This window comes from Arachis hypogaea, chromosome 11 (genome assembly GCF_003086295.3).
Source record: "Arachis hypogaea cultivar Tifrunner chromosome 11, arahy.Tifrunner.gnm2.J5K5, whole genome shotgun sequence".
Classification (NCBI taxonomy): Eukaryota; Viridiplantae; Streptophyta; class Magnoliopsida; order Fabales; family Fabaceae; genus Arachis; species Arachis hypogaea.
The window spans coordinates 142,258,063-142,272,068 of record NC_092046.1 but is presented as its reverse complement, the minus strand read 5'-3'; the positions used below and the strand labels follow the sequence as shown (position 1 = coordinate 142,272,068).

Here is a 14,006-nt window from a genome sequence, read left to right as displayed (position 1 = left end):
GTTGGTGTCTCAGGCTGGGTAACCTCATACGTAAGAAAATTTATTAGGGACTATTATTAAACCCTTCACGATGTATTTTATAAGTCAAATAGGTCCTTTAGAAATGCTACTATAAGTCAAACAAGTCCCTAATTACTAAATTTATATGTTAAGTTGGTCTCTATAACACAACAACTAATTCATGTCAAAAACCTGAATCCTAAGCATGTTATCACACATATCAAGCTGCATAATGTAACACATTTAGCAGAAGAAGGTAAGTGTCATTCATGTATACCTAAGTTACGAGTGCCAATTGAGAAACCTGAACCTCTTCTTGTGTTGTAGTTGACTTTTTCCTGGATTTTCCCTTGACCTTTCCTTTAGGATTAGTTCCAGCCTTAGGAGCTCCCTTGCAGGTCTTAGCATTGTGGCCAGTATCTCCACATTTTCCGCATGTGACTCGAAAGGTCTTTTTTGCCTTAGTACCCTCTGGTCCATCTTCTACTGGGTCTGGTCTCCTTCTCTTTACTGGACGCCCTATTGGCCTCTTAATCTTGGGAGGGATTGAGCTTATTTCTCCAGACTTCTCCCAATACTCTTCACTATTGACGGGGCTAATGGAATGACCATATGTTGCTCTGAAGGCATCCATCTTCAGCCACTTGTACACATATGTGTCTGCTCTGTCTCCCCTCTTAGCAATAGCAGCCATGGCATGCACACATGGAATTCCTATAAGTGATTATAAACAACAATTAGATATACAGTTTGTAAGAATAATAACTAAAAATGCATAAGTTGGAGTGTTATACCTGTAAGTTGCCACATGTTACATGTACATGTGCTATTACCTAAGTGCACCCCCAGCTTCTTCATGTGCATTTGCACCTCAAATACATGTCTAGCATCGTCGCCAATCCATTGAGCAGTCCAGTGCTTAATGTCCTTCATAATGGCTTCCATCCTTTTTTGTTGTACAAGAGCAACTACACCAGTGTACATGATTAGGGCCTTTTTGTGTTGTGCCATCCTTCACATAATGTAACATCTGAGCTCCTCTAGCATTGTGAGGATAGGTTTTCCCCTATAGTGTACTATCTTGGCATTCTACACCTCTGTCATGTTATTGGTGATATTGTCCAGCTTAGGGTAGTGGCTGAATTTTGACTTAGTCCAGCATCTTGGATCTAATTTTGCAAGGTAAACCCATGCGTCCTCATTCATTCTCTTCAGCCTTTGCATGTTATCATTAAACTCTGCAACGGTTGAACTTTTGGAACAAGCCCAGACCACATTCTTAAGTTGTGTATCCTTGTATTTGTTTGTGAAATTCTTCCAAATGTGCCTAACACAGTTTCTGTGATGGGCGTTAGGCATAACCTCCTTTAGTGCTGGCAAAAGACCCTGCATTACAGTTCAAACAGACCAGAAAATAATATGCATTAAAATGCTTGTTATGATAATAAAAAACATAGCTAACAGTCATTAAACCATCAAGAATACAATGCATTTAGTTAGTTAACATAACAAACACTAAGACATATTTAGGGATACATTCTGTTGATCGCTGATGAAGTTCCAACCATCGGCAGTGCATTGCCCAGAATTATCTTGTAACAACTCCAGAAACCATTTCCAACTTGCCTTTGTCTCACTGTCAACTACTGCATACGCAATCACATAAAAATGATTGTTCGCGTCTTGTCCTATAGCTGACAATAATTGTCCCCCATAAAAACCCTTCAGGAAGCATCCATCTAAACCTATCAAGGGGCGACATCCAACCTTGAACCCATTTTTACAGGCGTCTAAGCAAATATATAATTTATCAAATAATGGAGGATATTGAGGTATAGGCTCCACTGCCAACAGTGCAAATGAACCTTCATTGCTCCTGTGTAAACATATATCTTAGTATGATATCACGGCAATATTAAACCAGAATTCACTAAGATCACTAACAATATTCTAATGTATTATGATATCACAGCAAGTTATTTTTCTCAAACAAGAATTAACATAAAATGTAAAAAATATTATTCTTCATATGTCCATGTTATCAAATTATTGAAATCTCAGGAAATGTTACACTTTGAAATAACCTCTTACCTGTGTATCTCATTCAGATAATCACATAGCTTGCCATATTGCGCCTTCTCGTTACCAATATACTTTTCCTTGGCCATCCAAAGTCCTCTGTACAGCATTTTATCACTGAGTATCACATTGTAATCAACCTTTATGTGATCCCATGCCTCTGCATGTGTCAACCGTGGTTGACTCAACAATCTTTTTTCTAGCTTCTTTGCTACCCAATGTTGATCTGCCATATTGCTGCCAAACTCTCTTCCACAGGTGTGAGTGGGGTTGTAGGTCTTTATTTGGTATCCACCTGACCGTGAGTTCTTTGCACAGTATATAAGTCAGGGACAGTCATGCTTCTCTGTTTCACCATTTTTCTCACCTTCATTTCCACATTTTTCATTGTTTGCTGCATTAGCTTGTGCTTCTACCTCATTGGTTGTAGCTCCCTCATTGTTTTTCTCACCTTCAGGAAGAGCCTCATTCGTTGCCACCACCCCTTTAGCTTTGTCGCTTTCATTAGCTTCTTTAGCAGCCTCTAACTTTGCCTTTTCCTTAGCTGCTTTTCTTGCCTTTGCCTTGGCTTTTTGCACTTCTTTTCCAGGCATGAAGCCTCCATGTATACAAGCAGCTCTAACCCTTCTCTTATCATTCTTCATATAAAATATCCTCCTACCCTCTGATATGGTAAAGTCCTTCAGAGCCTGCTTAAATTGTTCAAGTGACTCAAACTCCATGTTCAGCTGAAATTGGACCTCCCCAAATTCTGCACTTGGATTAAATTGAGGCCAATCAAACCCATTTCCTCCATCATCACTTGAGTCTTCCAGGGTCAAAAATTATTCAGACTCATACTCAAATTCAATGTCTGACTCAGGTAACAACTCCACACCAAGTTCTTCATCAAGTGTAGTAGGTTTTTTAGACTTTGATGCAGCCTCATTGGCACTAGCAGGTGTAGCATTGTTTTTGTTGCCACTAGAAGGCCCATTAACTACTTTGTCTTTTTCAGCAGGCCTATAATCACTCTTACTGGGCCTGCCAGGCCCACCATGACTCTTTCTCTAAACAGATGCTCCAGCTACCTCTTCTCTTCCAATGGCTGCCCTTTTTGGCTTGCCGTTGCCCTTACCAACTGGCCCATTAACAGACTTACTAACTTTGGATTTCTTCTTCCCATTATTCTTTCCTTTCTTACTAGCTCCAACTGACTCTTCCTTTGAACTTGAATCCGAAAAACCATATCCTGAAGGTGGGGCTTGTATAATGCATCTTCTGTTGACTCATACCCATCATCACTATCTGAACTCTCAACATCTGCATCATTGTCAACACCATCATTCTCAACACTAGCCTCTTGCACATCCACCTCCTCAACACTAACACCATCATCATCAATAAACTCTGTATCTTCCATGATTGGATGGTCAAAGTAGATGTAGAATTCATCAATGTCCTCATTTAACATTTTATTCTTTTGAAGATCTCTGATCTCTTTGTCTCCATAAACTGGGTGAAGACCAGACTCCAGGTCAGTAGCAGTCGGATCATACCAAAACATTGCCTTATAGTCATGGTAACCCAAGTCCAAAAAAAGTTTCTTCGGGTCAAAGAAACATATCAGATCAATGTCCATTGGAAAAAACTTCTTGACTTCTCCATTAAAATACCTATTGATTTTGTCATCAGAAATTCTTGTAGGTACGACAAGGCGAAGTCTTTTTCTAGATCTTGTATCTCTTCCACTACAAACTCAATCTTTACAAGTAGTTCAGTCAAACATTTCGGAATAAATAGTAAATACTATTTTTGTTCTCAATATTTATGTTTTAGCTTAATTTCATTTTTAATGATTGATTTCAATTTTATCCCGAATCAAAATTTTAATATATTTTAATTATACTCATTAATTAGACAACATCAATATATAATTAACACATTAGTATTTTCACTAAAGATGTTAATCCTTACGAATATATTTGAAATGCTAGAAAAAAATAAAATAAAATAATTTTTTTTTAATTTTTTTAAAAAAATTTAAAATAAAAAATATACTTTATCCTTAAATTTATTATAGATAAAAATATAATATATCCATAAAAGTAATGATCTTTTATCTTCTCAACTTCATATTAATAATTTCTAATACTACGAATAAAAAATATATGAAAGAAGTATATATCTATATATATATATTCTTCGAAAGTAGTTATTCAATACTATTCATTTGGATTATATTAAATCAATTTTAAATATTTGATGATCTAAGATCCAATTCAATTTTGTGGTTTTGACCTTTTGTTAAGATCCAATATAATTTAGAATAATTTTGCAATTCTAGTTGAATTAAATAATCAGGTTGAATTAGAGGATAGTACTCCTGTTAAACTTAAAGAATAGGTTTTAGATATGGGGGTGTTTAATTTAAAATTTTGGGTCTAGAAGGGCGTCTGAAAACTTTTGTGCCCGCAATACACTGCATTATTAAATTTCTTTGAACCATTTAATACTAATAGTAAACAGTACACTTTCGTTGAACGACTTATGGATAATCTTATAACTTTTTTCAATTTCCATTCGTCCAAATCGCAATATTTGACAAACTCAAAAAAGAAGTCGTCAATGTAGAAAAGATCTAAATGAGAATTTTACACAAAATATTTAATTGTGGTTTATCATTGTAACGAAAAGATTTATTTAATAATTTATAAATTAAATTTATAATGTTAAGAATTTTATTGTATGATGATAATAAAATTAGACACTCTCTTTTATATATATATATATATATATATATATATATATATATATATATATATATATATATATATATATATATAAGCAATTAAATTTAAAACTAGAGCATATATTATATACAAAAAGCTAACGAAACCACTACTAATTATTGGTTTTGAAACATTGAAATTACTATAAGTTAAGATCCAAACTTATTATTTTTGTTATTTTGTCAATTGTTGTGTTTATATTAAAATGAATTGAAAGGATAACCTATTTATTTTATAAATGTGGATCATATATTTAAACTTGTCTTCGTATATTAATTATGTTAGGTATTCATTGAAACCAATTATTTGTATAGAATATATATTAAAATATATATTAAAAATAAATTAAATTTTATATATTAATTAATTTTAATAATTAATTTTAGTGTATAAATAATATTTTTACACGTATATTCATTTTTTTTTATGTAGAAAGTAATGAGGTTTAATTTGCTTTAAACAATGAAAAATGAGGATGTAATACTAATGAAATAAAATATGAATTAATGACAAAATGTTTACTAAAAAATTATCCGTTAATTTCGTTTTTGAAAGATTATATGTCTCAAATTTATGCCCTAATATATATACAAAATTAAATTGTTCATTTTGTTAGTTAGATAATAGTATTTAATTAATTTGATTCGTTAATTTTTTTTTTCTAAAAAATCAACTTGTTAAACCGTGTGAATGGTTACTAATTTAATCGGTTCCCCGGTTAGCAATCGATTTAACTAATTTTCCAGCAATAATTTAATGCAAATATATTTTTTATAGAGCTAAATTGGTCAAAAGACTCATTTTGGTTTCATTTTTAAAACCATGACTTTTTGGGACCAACTTAAAATATTTAATCTTTTAAAAACCAAAATCACGCACATACGATATCTTTTACTAACGATTTTAACAAATAACCAATAAAATATATGTTTCTTCTTAAAGAGAAATAAGTTTTTCAATTCAAAATGTATATATGTTTAAGTGATTAACAGTTTCATTTTTTATTTTTCATTTATAAAAAAGAAAATATACTTGATTAAATAGTTTTCTATTTTACTTTCTTTATGTTAACTACATGCCGTTGAATATAACGTATGATTAACGAGAATTACTGACGTAATAGAAAAATAAAATGTTAGCAGAATTTATTATTTTTTATTAATAATTAGTTAATAATATTTAAAAATATAAATTAAAAATATATTATTAAATTGTTAAATTAAAGACATTAAAATAATAATTAAAAATATTATAAAAAATAATAAATTTTGGTAGCGAAATGGAGGAAGCAACAAAGGCTGTGGTATGTTGACATTGTGGTTTGTTTGGGCACACAAGAGCAGAGAAGAGATGACACCACCACATCCCACAGGGCAGTGCCTATAAATAGAAGCCACTGCTCCTCTCTTCTTCATCAACCACACACTCACTCTTAAATTACTTTACATTCTCTTCTTTATCTTCAACAATCATGGCTGTCTTCACATTCGAGGATGAAATCACCTCCACCGTGCCTCCGGCCAAGCTTTACAATGCTATGAAGGATGCCGACTCCATCACACCTAAGATTATTGATGACGTCAAGAGTGTTGAAATCGTTGAGGGAAACGGTGGTCCTGGAACCATCAAGAAACTCACCATTGTCGAGGGTCAGTAAACATACTATATATATATATATATAAGATAAAGTAAAAACTCAGGTGAAGTCGATTTTAAGTGAAGTTGATACCTGAGAGTAACGGCTCACAGGTATCAACTTCACATGAAGTCGACTGCAACTGAGTTTCCACCATGAGATAATCATAATTGTGAATTGTAATAATAATAATGATGATATATATGCAGATGGAGAAACCAAGTTTATCTTGCACAAGGTGGAGGCAATAGATGAGGCTAACTATGCATACAACTACAGCGTTGTTGGAGGAGTGGCTCTGCCTCCCACGGCGGAGAAGATAACATTTGAGACAAAGCTGGTTGAAGGACCCAACGGAGGATCCATTGGAAAGCTGAGTGTGAAGTTCCACTCGAAAGGAGATGCAAAGCCAGATGAGGAAGCCATGAAGAAGGGGAAGGCCAAGGGTGAAGCTCTCTTCAAGGCTATTGAGGGTTACGTTTTGGCCAACCCTGCTCTCTATTGATTACAAAAACATCATCAATTCTGTGTCCTTCAATGTTGCATGTTTCTTGTACCAACCAAATTTGTGTGCTTCATTTCTAATAAGCGTGCCCCCTTTATTAATTTTCTTTTACTTTCATTCCTGTGTGACACCGCATAGTAAGATTCGAGTCTTTTTGTATCCCACTTCATCAATATAAAAAGTTAATACGGTTTTTTGAATTTCTTTGTCAATGCTACTTAGCTAATTTTTTCTTTTCATTTCTTTTTCTTCTTTTTATTTATTTTCGCCCTCCGTACTATATACGATTGTCCATTATTGGTTGACGGAGTCGTATATGAATTCAACCACGTTACCGATAGATCTCATTAAGACACTTTGACAAGCTTGTTGAACCCTAAGCATGATTGAGAAAGCTCTTAAGAGTTCCCTCGTTTGCAGAGGAATGCATAGAATTTATATTATTGAGCTTATATCACATATGGTTCTTGTGCGAATTGAACAGAAATGATCCTAGCTTTTTTTTTTTCCTCCCTAAAGAAAGAGATTTTTGTTCATAATGGAATAAAAATACAAAAGCCAAAGTGTTGGGTCAGAACACAAAGAAATTGGAGGTCTTCCAACTTCCATCATTATTAAGCAAGCTGCTACTGTTGTTGTGTTGTTCATTTTCTTCATCTTCTCTCATTCCATCCTCTTGTTCCTGTTACTGCTACTTGCTATTGTTATTAGCCTTCACCAAAAAAAAAAAGAATTAGGCCATAATTTAATTTGACATTCTCATGATTTATTAGAGCAAATTTATAAAAGTTGGCTAAAAAATAAATATTAGCCAGAAATGGAATATTTTAAGTTGGTCTTCTAAACTCCTTGCTATACTTTTTTCCACCATAATTAATTGCGTGAGTATAAATAATAATAAGAAAAAGTATTGAAATTTTTAGCTATCTAATACTAATCAATTTTGCATTTTTGGATTTATAATTTATGATATAGGGTTAAGGGTTTATGATTTCGAATATAAAATTTAAAATAAACAAAATAATCTTAAAATAATAACTAATATCAACTAAAAAAATTAATTCTTTAATATTATATCTCATAAGTTAAATTATATATACTATTGCTTAATTTATAACCTCATTCGGAAGTAGTTTTTGGTAAATTGAGTTTATCTGTTGAAAATTTTCAATTATAATTTAGAAATAATTCGACATATAGAATAATGACAATATCATCTAACCTAATGTAATTCAACAATTTCAGTTAGTTTTCATAATTTGGTGGATATATCTTAGATCGTTGATCTTAGGTTGAAGCTATGCTTTTGCTCTGCATTATTATTTAAAAGATTACACATAAAAAAAAGTTATAATTGATAAGATATTAAGATCCTGTTTTAACTTTTAAGTAGTACCTGAAATAAATTATAACTGATTTGAGCATTGACTAATGAAATTGGAGATAATGACAAAAGTATTTAAAATAACTTCACGTCAATTTTAAAATATCAAATAAAAAATACCTATAAAAAATTCTAATACCTAAGATAAGAGTTTAAATAAATTATGTGTAGAATAAATTAAAAAATACCTAAATTTAATAATATATTTATAGATGAGATGATGATTAATTGAATCTTCATATGTAAATAGTAAATACTTTCTTCTTTTATTGCATAAAAAGCTTAATCCATATTGTGTAAATATTCTCATGTGGATAACTGAAATGGCGGAGAAGAGCAGGGACTTCGCTCTTCACGTCGGTCGGCCTGTGCCCTGTGACAAAATTCTGTTCATACTCTATCTAATCATCTATATACACTAGAGCACCTAAGAAGTATCTAATTAACAAGATAAAATACTATTTAATATATAACCTTAATTACATCTACCCTCAAGTTGGGGCACATGAAAATTGATGAGACCCAATTTGTCATTACAAGAAAAAAAACTTTTAGGTGACAGTGACTTGGTTAGGATATCAGCAATTTGATTTGTTGAAAAAACTGGAAGAAGCTTAATCAGTCCTTCCTGAACTCTATCACGAATAGTATGACAGTCAATCTCTATATGATTAGTCCTTTCGTGAAAGACTGGATTAGCAGCGAAATGGAGAGCAGATTGATTGTCACAGTACATAACAATAGGACGAGAGAGAGGTATTCTAAAGTCTTTCAACAAGTAAGAGAGCCACATTCCCTCCCAAGTGGCAAGAGCCATGGCTCTATATTTAGTTTCAGCCGAGGAACGAGCGACAATTTGTTGCTTCTTATTTCGCCAAGAAATCAATGACTTTCCAAGAAAGAAACAAAATTCAGATACTGAAAGTCTAGTGTCTGGACAAGCTCCCCAATCTGAATCAGAGAAAGCAGTAAGTGTGAGATTGTTGGAGGTAGAAAATAACACTCCCTTGGCCGGAGCACCTTTAAGATATCGAAGTACATGCAAAGCGGCTTGGAAATGTTTTATTGTGGCACAATCTAAAAACTGACTGAGCTTGCCAACTGCGAAGCATATATTCGGCCGTGTATTGGTGAGGTAAATTAAACGTCCAATTAGCCGTCTATAAGGTGCAACATCATCAATAGGAGTTCCTGAAGATTTAGATATATGAGTTGTATAATCTATTGGCATGGAGGCTGGTTTTGCATTCATCAACCCAAACTCATCAAGCAAGTCAAGTGTATATTTGCGTTGCTATATAGCAGTGCCCTGCTGACTTCTCGCAATTTCCAAACCAAGAAAAAATTTTAATTCGCCAAGATTCTTAATTTTAAATTTGTTATCCAAGAGCTGTTTAATCCTTGCAATTTCTTTTCAATTATCTCCTGCTAAAACTAGGTCGTCCACATAAACAAGGATACATGTGAAGCCTGAATCAGATAGTTTAGTGAACAAACAACTGTCTGATTTTGATTGAGTATATCCATCTTCAATGAGAACACAACATAACTTCTGATGCCACTGTCTACTAGCCTGTTTCAAGCCATATAACGATTTTTCCAACTTACAAACTGAACCAGCTGGCACTGCCAATCCTAATGGAGGTTTCATATACACCTCTTCTGGTAAATCTCCATGAAAAAAAAGCAGAATTGACGTCCAACTGGTGGACATACCATCCTTTAGTAGCAGCAATAGCCAAAAGCATTATTAAAGTAGTGAGTTTGATGACTGGACTAAAGGTATCAAAGTAGTCAAAACCTGCCGTTTGATTGAAGCCTCTTACAATGAGCCTTGCCTTGTGGCGTTCTACCTCACCATTGGGTTTGAACTTATCTTGAAAATCCATTTGCGACTGATTGCCTTCTTTCCAAAAGGAAGAGAAGTCAGTTTCCATGTTTTATTCTCCTCAAGAGCTTTCAATTCAGCACTTATTACCTTACGCCAGCAATCATAGAGGATGGCCTCTTCATAACTTCTTGGTTTTGTGGTGGAGGATATAGCAGCTGAAAAAGATTTATGCCTTATTGACAATGTGTTGTAAGATACATAGTCAGAGATTGGATACTTCACTTCAAAGGAAGTTGGAGATTGCTGAGCCGAAACATTGACCTGCATGCAATGATACTCTTACAAATAGGATGGCTGTTTTCTTTGACTACATGATCTTCTAAGTTCATTAGCATCAGATGTGCTATTTGGATTACTTAATGATGCAGCAGATTCAAATTATTTGCTTCAAAATTAGAAGGTTGGCCAGAAGAAAAATCGTGAAATACAGGTTCAAGTGAGTGAGAATTAGGAGAGGATGATGCATGAGAATTAGATGCAGGTGCATGAGGTCCAGAAACAAGAATTTCTTCATTAGAATGCAAGTCTCTTGATCTTGTCAGTGAATTATTTTTGAAATTAGAAAGAGTGTCCAAATTAAGCAATTTATTTGATGCTTCACTACTGCAAAAAGGATCTAAATGAAAATTAGATTCACACTTTGTTGCAGGCTCCACGCTCACCGCACCATGAAAAAACTCTGTTCAAACCTGCAAAGTTGAATGGTAAAATAGTGGATCAAGCACCATATGATAGGCATGCTCTGAAAGGAGAGAAAAAGGAAGTTGAGGGATGAAAAGTTTCATTACCTTTATCAATACTATTATTTATATATATACAAAACATTAGACATCCTAACCCTAATAAACATACTCTATCTAATCATCTATATACAATTATACACCAGAGTACCTAAAGAGTGCCTAATTAACAAGATAAAATACTATTTAATATATAACCTTAATTATACCCTGAGTAAGTTGGTAGACTAATCTGTGCTTTAGTTAAAGTCTCTTCTTAACTTTGAGCTTAGTTGAGATGACCTATTCATTTTAGATCATAGCCTTAATCTTTAGGTCAAAATATGAACATATTCCATAATAAGTGAATGGGTTTTTTACTTAAATAAATTAAATGCATTTTAAAATTACCCAATTCCCCTAAATCAGATTCTGCAACGTGATTATCCTTTTTGTATTATTATATAAATCGTCCCAGGGTGCAAAGGATTATATAAAACGTAAATCATCTCACCCTAGGACGATTAATGAATGAATTTGTGATGCAAAATAAGAGTAAATCGTGGCAGGGCTTCTTGGGTTAGTAGTTGAGCATAAATCGTCCCAGGGTAGTAGGTTTTACGAGTTAATGGGCTAAACCAAACTGGGCTGCCACGATTTATGTGTTTTTTCGGACCCTCAGGACCCTGGGACGATTTATGTGTTACTCTGTAACACTCAAAGGGCTGGGACGATTTATGGCCAAGTGATAACCCTAAGGACTCAAGCACGATTTATGCAGCCAGAAACTCTATAAATAAACGAGTTTCAAACAAACGAGCCACACAAAACATATGTTGAGGTTGTGAGAGATGGCAGAGAGTATTTTTTTGTTAGTGCATCACCGGGGAAAAATAGATGAAAACACAAGTGAGGGTGTAACTTTTTCTAGCAAAAAGCAGATAGGTGTGTTTATTACTCCGTCGACGACGTTGATGGATCTGCACAGTAGTTTATTAGAGAAGGCTAGAAATTGTGGCAAGAAGCGCGTGAAGCAATTATTTTTTCGTATTCCGATATCGTTGAAGCCAGGTTATGTTAAGTTTGGGAAGTACGCGATGTTGGGTGATGACGACATGCGAGTTATATTTCATAGTCAATCAAGATTTTTCGACTTAGGCGCGCTGGAGTTGTTTGTCAGAATGGTTGACGTGGAGGGCAGTAGCGGGGGGACTGCTCCGAATCTGCCCACTGGCATCATAGAAGGAACTTCCACCGCTGTTCCAACAAGGCAACCGGCGACTCCACTTGTTTTGTCCCCATCTTTTGCTGCTGATTTGCCTGTCTCGGGTGATGACTTGGATGATGGGCGTAGCTTCGGCCAGCTTGCAGCTGCGATGGGAGCTGATCCTGTAGTGGACGGTGCACCCGTATTCATGGAGGTAAGAGAGAGAGATCCGTTTGTGGAGGCTATAGGTGATGATGGGTCAGATTCGGAGCCACCAATTATTGGTGACGAGAGCGACGCTGACGAGGACACCGCAGTTGCCGTGGGAGCTCAAACCCATGGTAGCAGTGGAACGCAGCAGTACCCTCGACACTTTACCACATTGAACCTTGAAGCAATGAACCCGGCCGCAAACTTAGATCAGCATCACCCGGTGATTCACGGAGAACGGCCTAGCGTGATTGGCACGGACGAGTTTGAGGTTGGGCAAAGGTTTGAAACAAAAGAGGAAGCTGTACTGACAATAAAGAGTTATAATATTCGGCGGGGAGTCGAGTATAAAGTGTTTGAGTCCGACCAGTTGAAGTATCATGGGAAGTGTGTCCAGTTCGGGAATGGTTGTAATTGGCTGATCCGTGTCACTATGAGACAGAGAAAAGGCTACTGGGAAGTTAGAAAGTACAATGGACCACACACGTGTCTAGCAACGGAGATATCAATGGATCACAGGCAGCTCGATTACCATGTCATATGTGCCTCGATTTTATCATTGGTGATGGCTGATGCATCGGTGTCGGTTAAGGTGTTACAGAATGCGGTGTCATCGAAGTTTGGGTTCAAGCCAAGCTACAGGAAGGTTTGGATGGGCAAGCAGAAGGCAATTGCGCAGATATATGGAGATTGGGAGGAGTCTTATAACCACATACCACGGTGGATCATGGGGGTTCGGTTGTATATGCTAGGTACGATTGCGCTTTTGCGTACTTCGCCAGTGAGGATAGGTAATACCGTTGATGCGTCAACGGTTTTCTTTCATCGACTATTTTGGACGTTTCCTCTATGCATTGAGGCATTTAAGTATTGCAAGCCACTTATATCCATTGATGGGACCCATTTGTATGGGAAGTATGGCGGCACTCTGCTAATGGCTATTGCCCAAGATGGAAACTCGAACATTCTTCCAGTGGCTTTCGGGTTAGTTGAAGGCGAAAACACGGATTCATGGAAGTTTTTCCTCACTAATCTCCGCCAGCATGTCACCCCTCAGCCAGGCATTTTAGTCATCTCTGATCGGCACAATGCCATCAAGGCTGCCTTGCTAGCAGAGGACGGTGGATGGCTCCCACCGTCGGCATACCGGGCATTTTGTGTGCGACACATCGCGTCTAACTTCGCACTGTCATACAAGTGAGCATCCATAAGTGAGCTTATAAAATACGATACAAACATGTGCATGACAATGATTATACATCAAAATCATATACCTCGCAGCAAGCGGCCAGAGAATAGCATCAAACCCTCTAGGCCTGAATGCCGGGAAACGCCAAAATATCCAGCTCTGTAGTAGTGACAGCGGTCCAGCGAGGTTCTTTACATTCCGATTCGCAACCCTACAAAGACATCTGTACAACCAAGACAAGGTGGCCGAAGCCCAGCTGTACTTGCCGAGTCCATCGAGGTCTGCAACATACGGGAGCCACCGTAAGTGTACCCTGGCACCAGACTTATCCGTGAACAGCGCGGTGGACAACAACATCATGATATAACCCCGTGCATAGATCTGTACCGTCTCCTCTGACGCATGAGCGGGCAGA

The 14,006-nt window shown here is 35.8% G+C and overlaps 2 protein-coding genes across 2 annotated transcripts; one reads left to right on the top strand and one right to left on the bottom strand.

The window, feature by feature from the left end:
• Positions 1-1,089: 1,089 nt before the first annotated feature.
• On the bottom strand, positions 1,090-2,801 carry LOC140176261 (uncharacterized). Its single transcript, XM_072206201.1, has 4 exons — positions 2,447-2,801; positions 2,092-2,374; positions 1,537-1,876; positions 1,090-1,386 (listed from the first exon to the last, which is right to left on the bottom strand). Exons 1-4 carry the CDS (start codon positions 2,799-2,801, stop codon positions 1,090-1,092), a joined length of 1,275 nt encoding a protein of 424 aa, XP_072062302.1.
• Positions 2,802-6,129: 3,328 nt separating this feature from the next.
• Positions 6,130-7,191, top strand: LOC112723127 (pathogenesis-related protein 2). The gene is made up of 2 exons (XM_025774370.2): positions 6,130-6,499; positions 6,696-7,191. The coding sequence occupies exons 1-2, from the start codon at positions 6,322-6,324 to the stop codon at positions 6,989-6,991; spliced, it is 474 nt and encodes a 157-aa protein (XP_025630155.1). The 5' UTR covers positions 6,130-6,321; the 3' UTR covers positions 6,992-7,191.
• Positions 7,192-14,006: the final 6,815 nt, after the last annotated feature.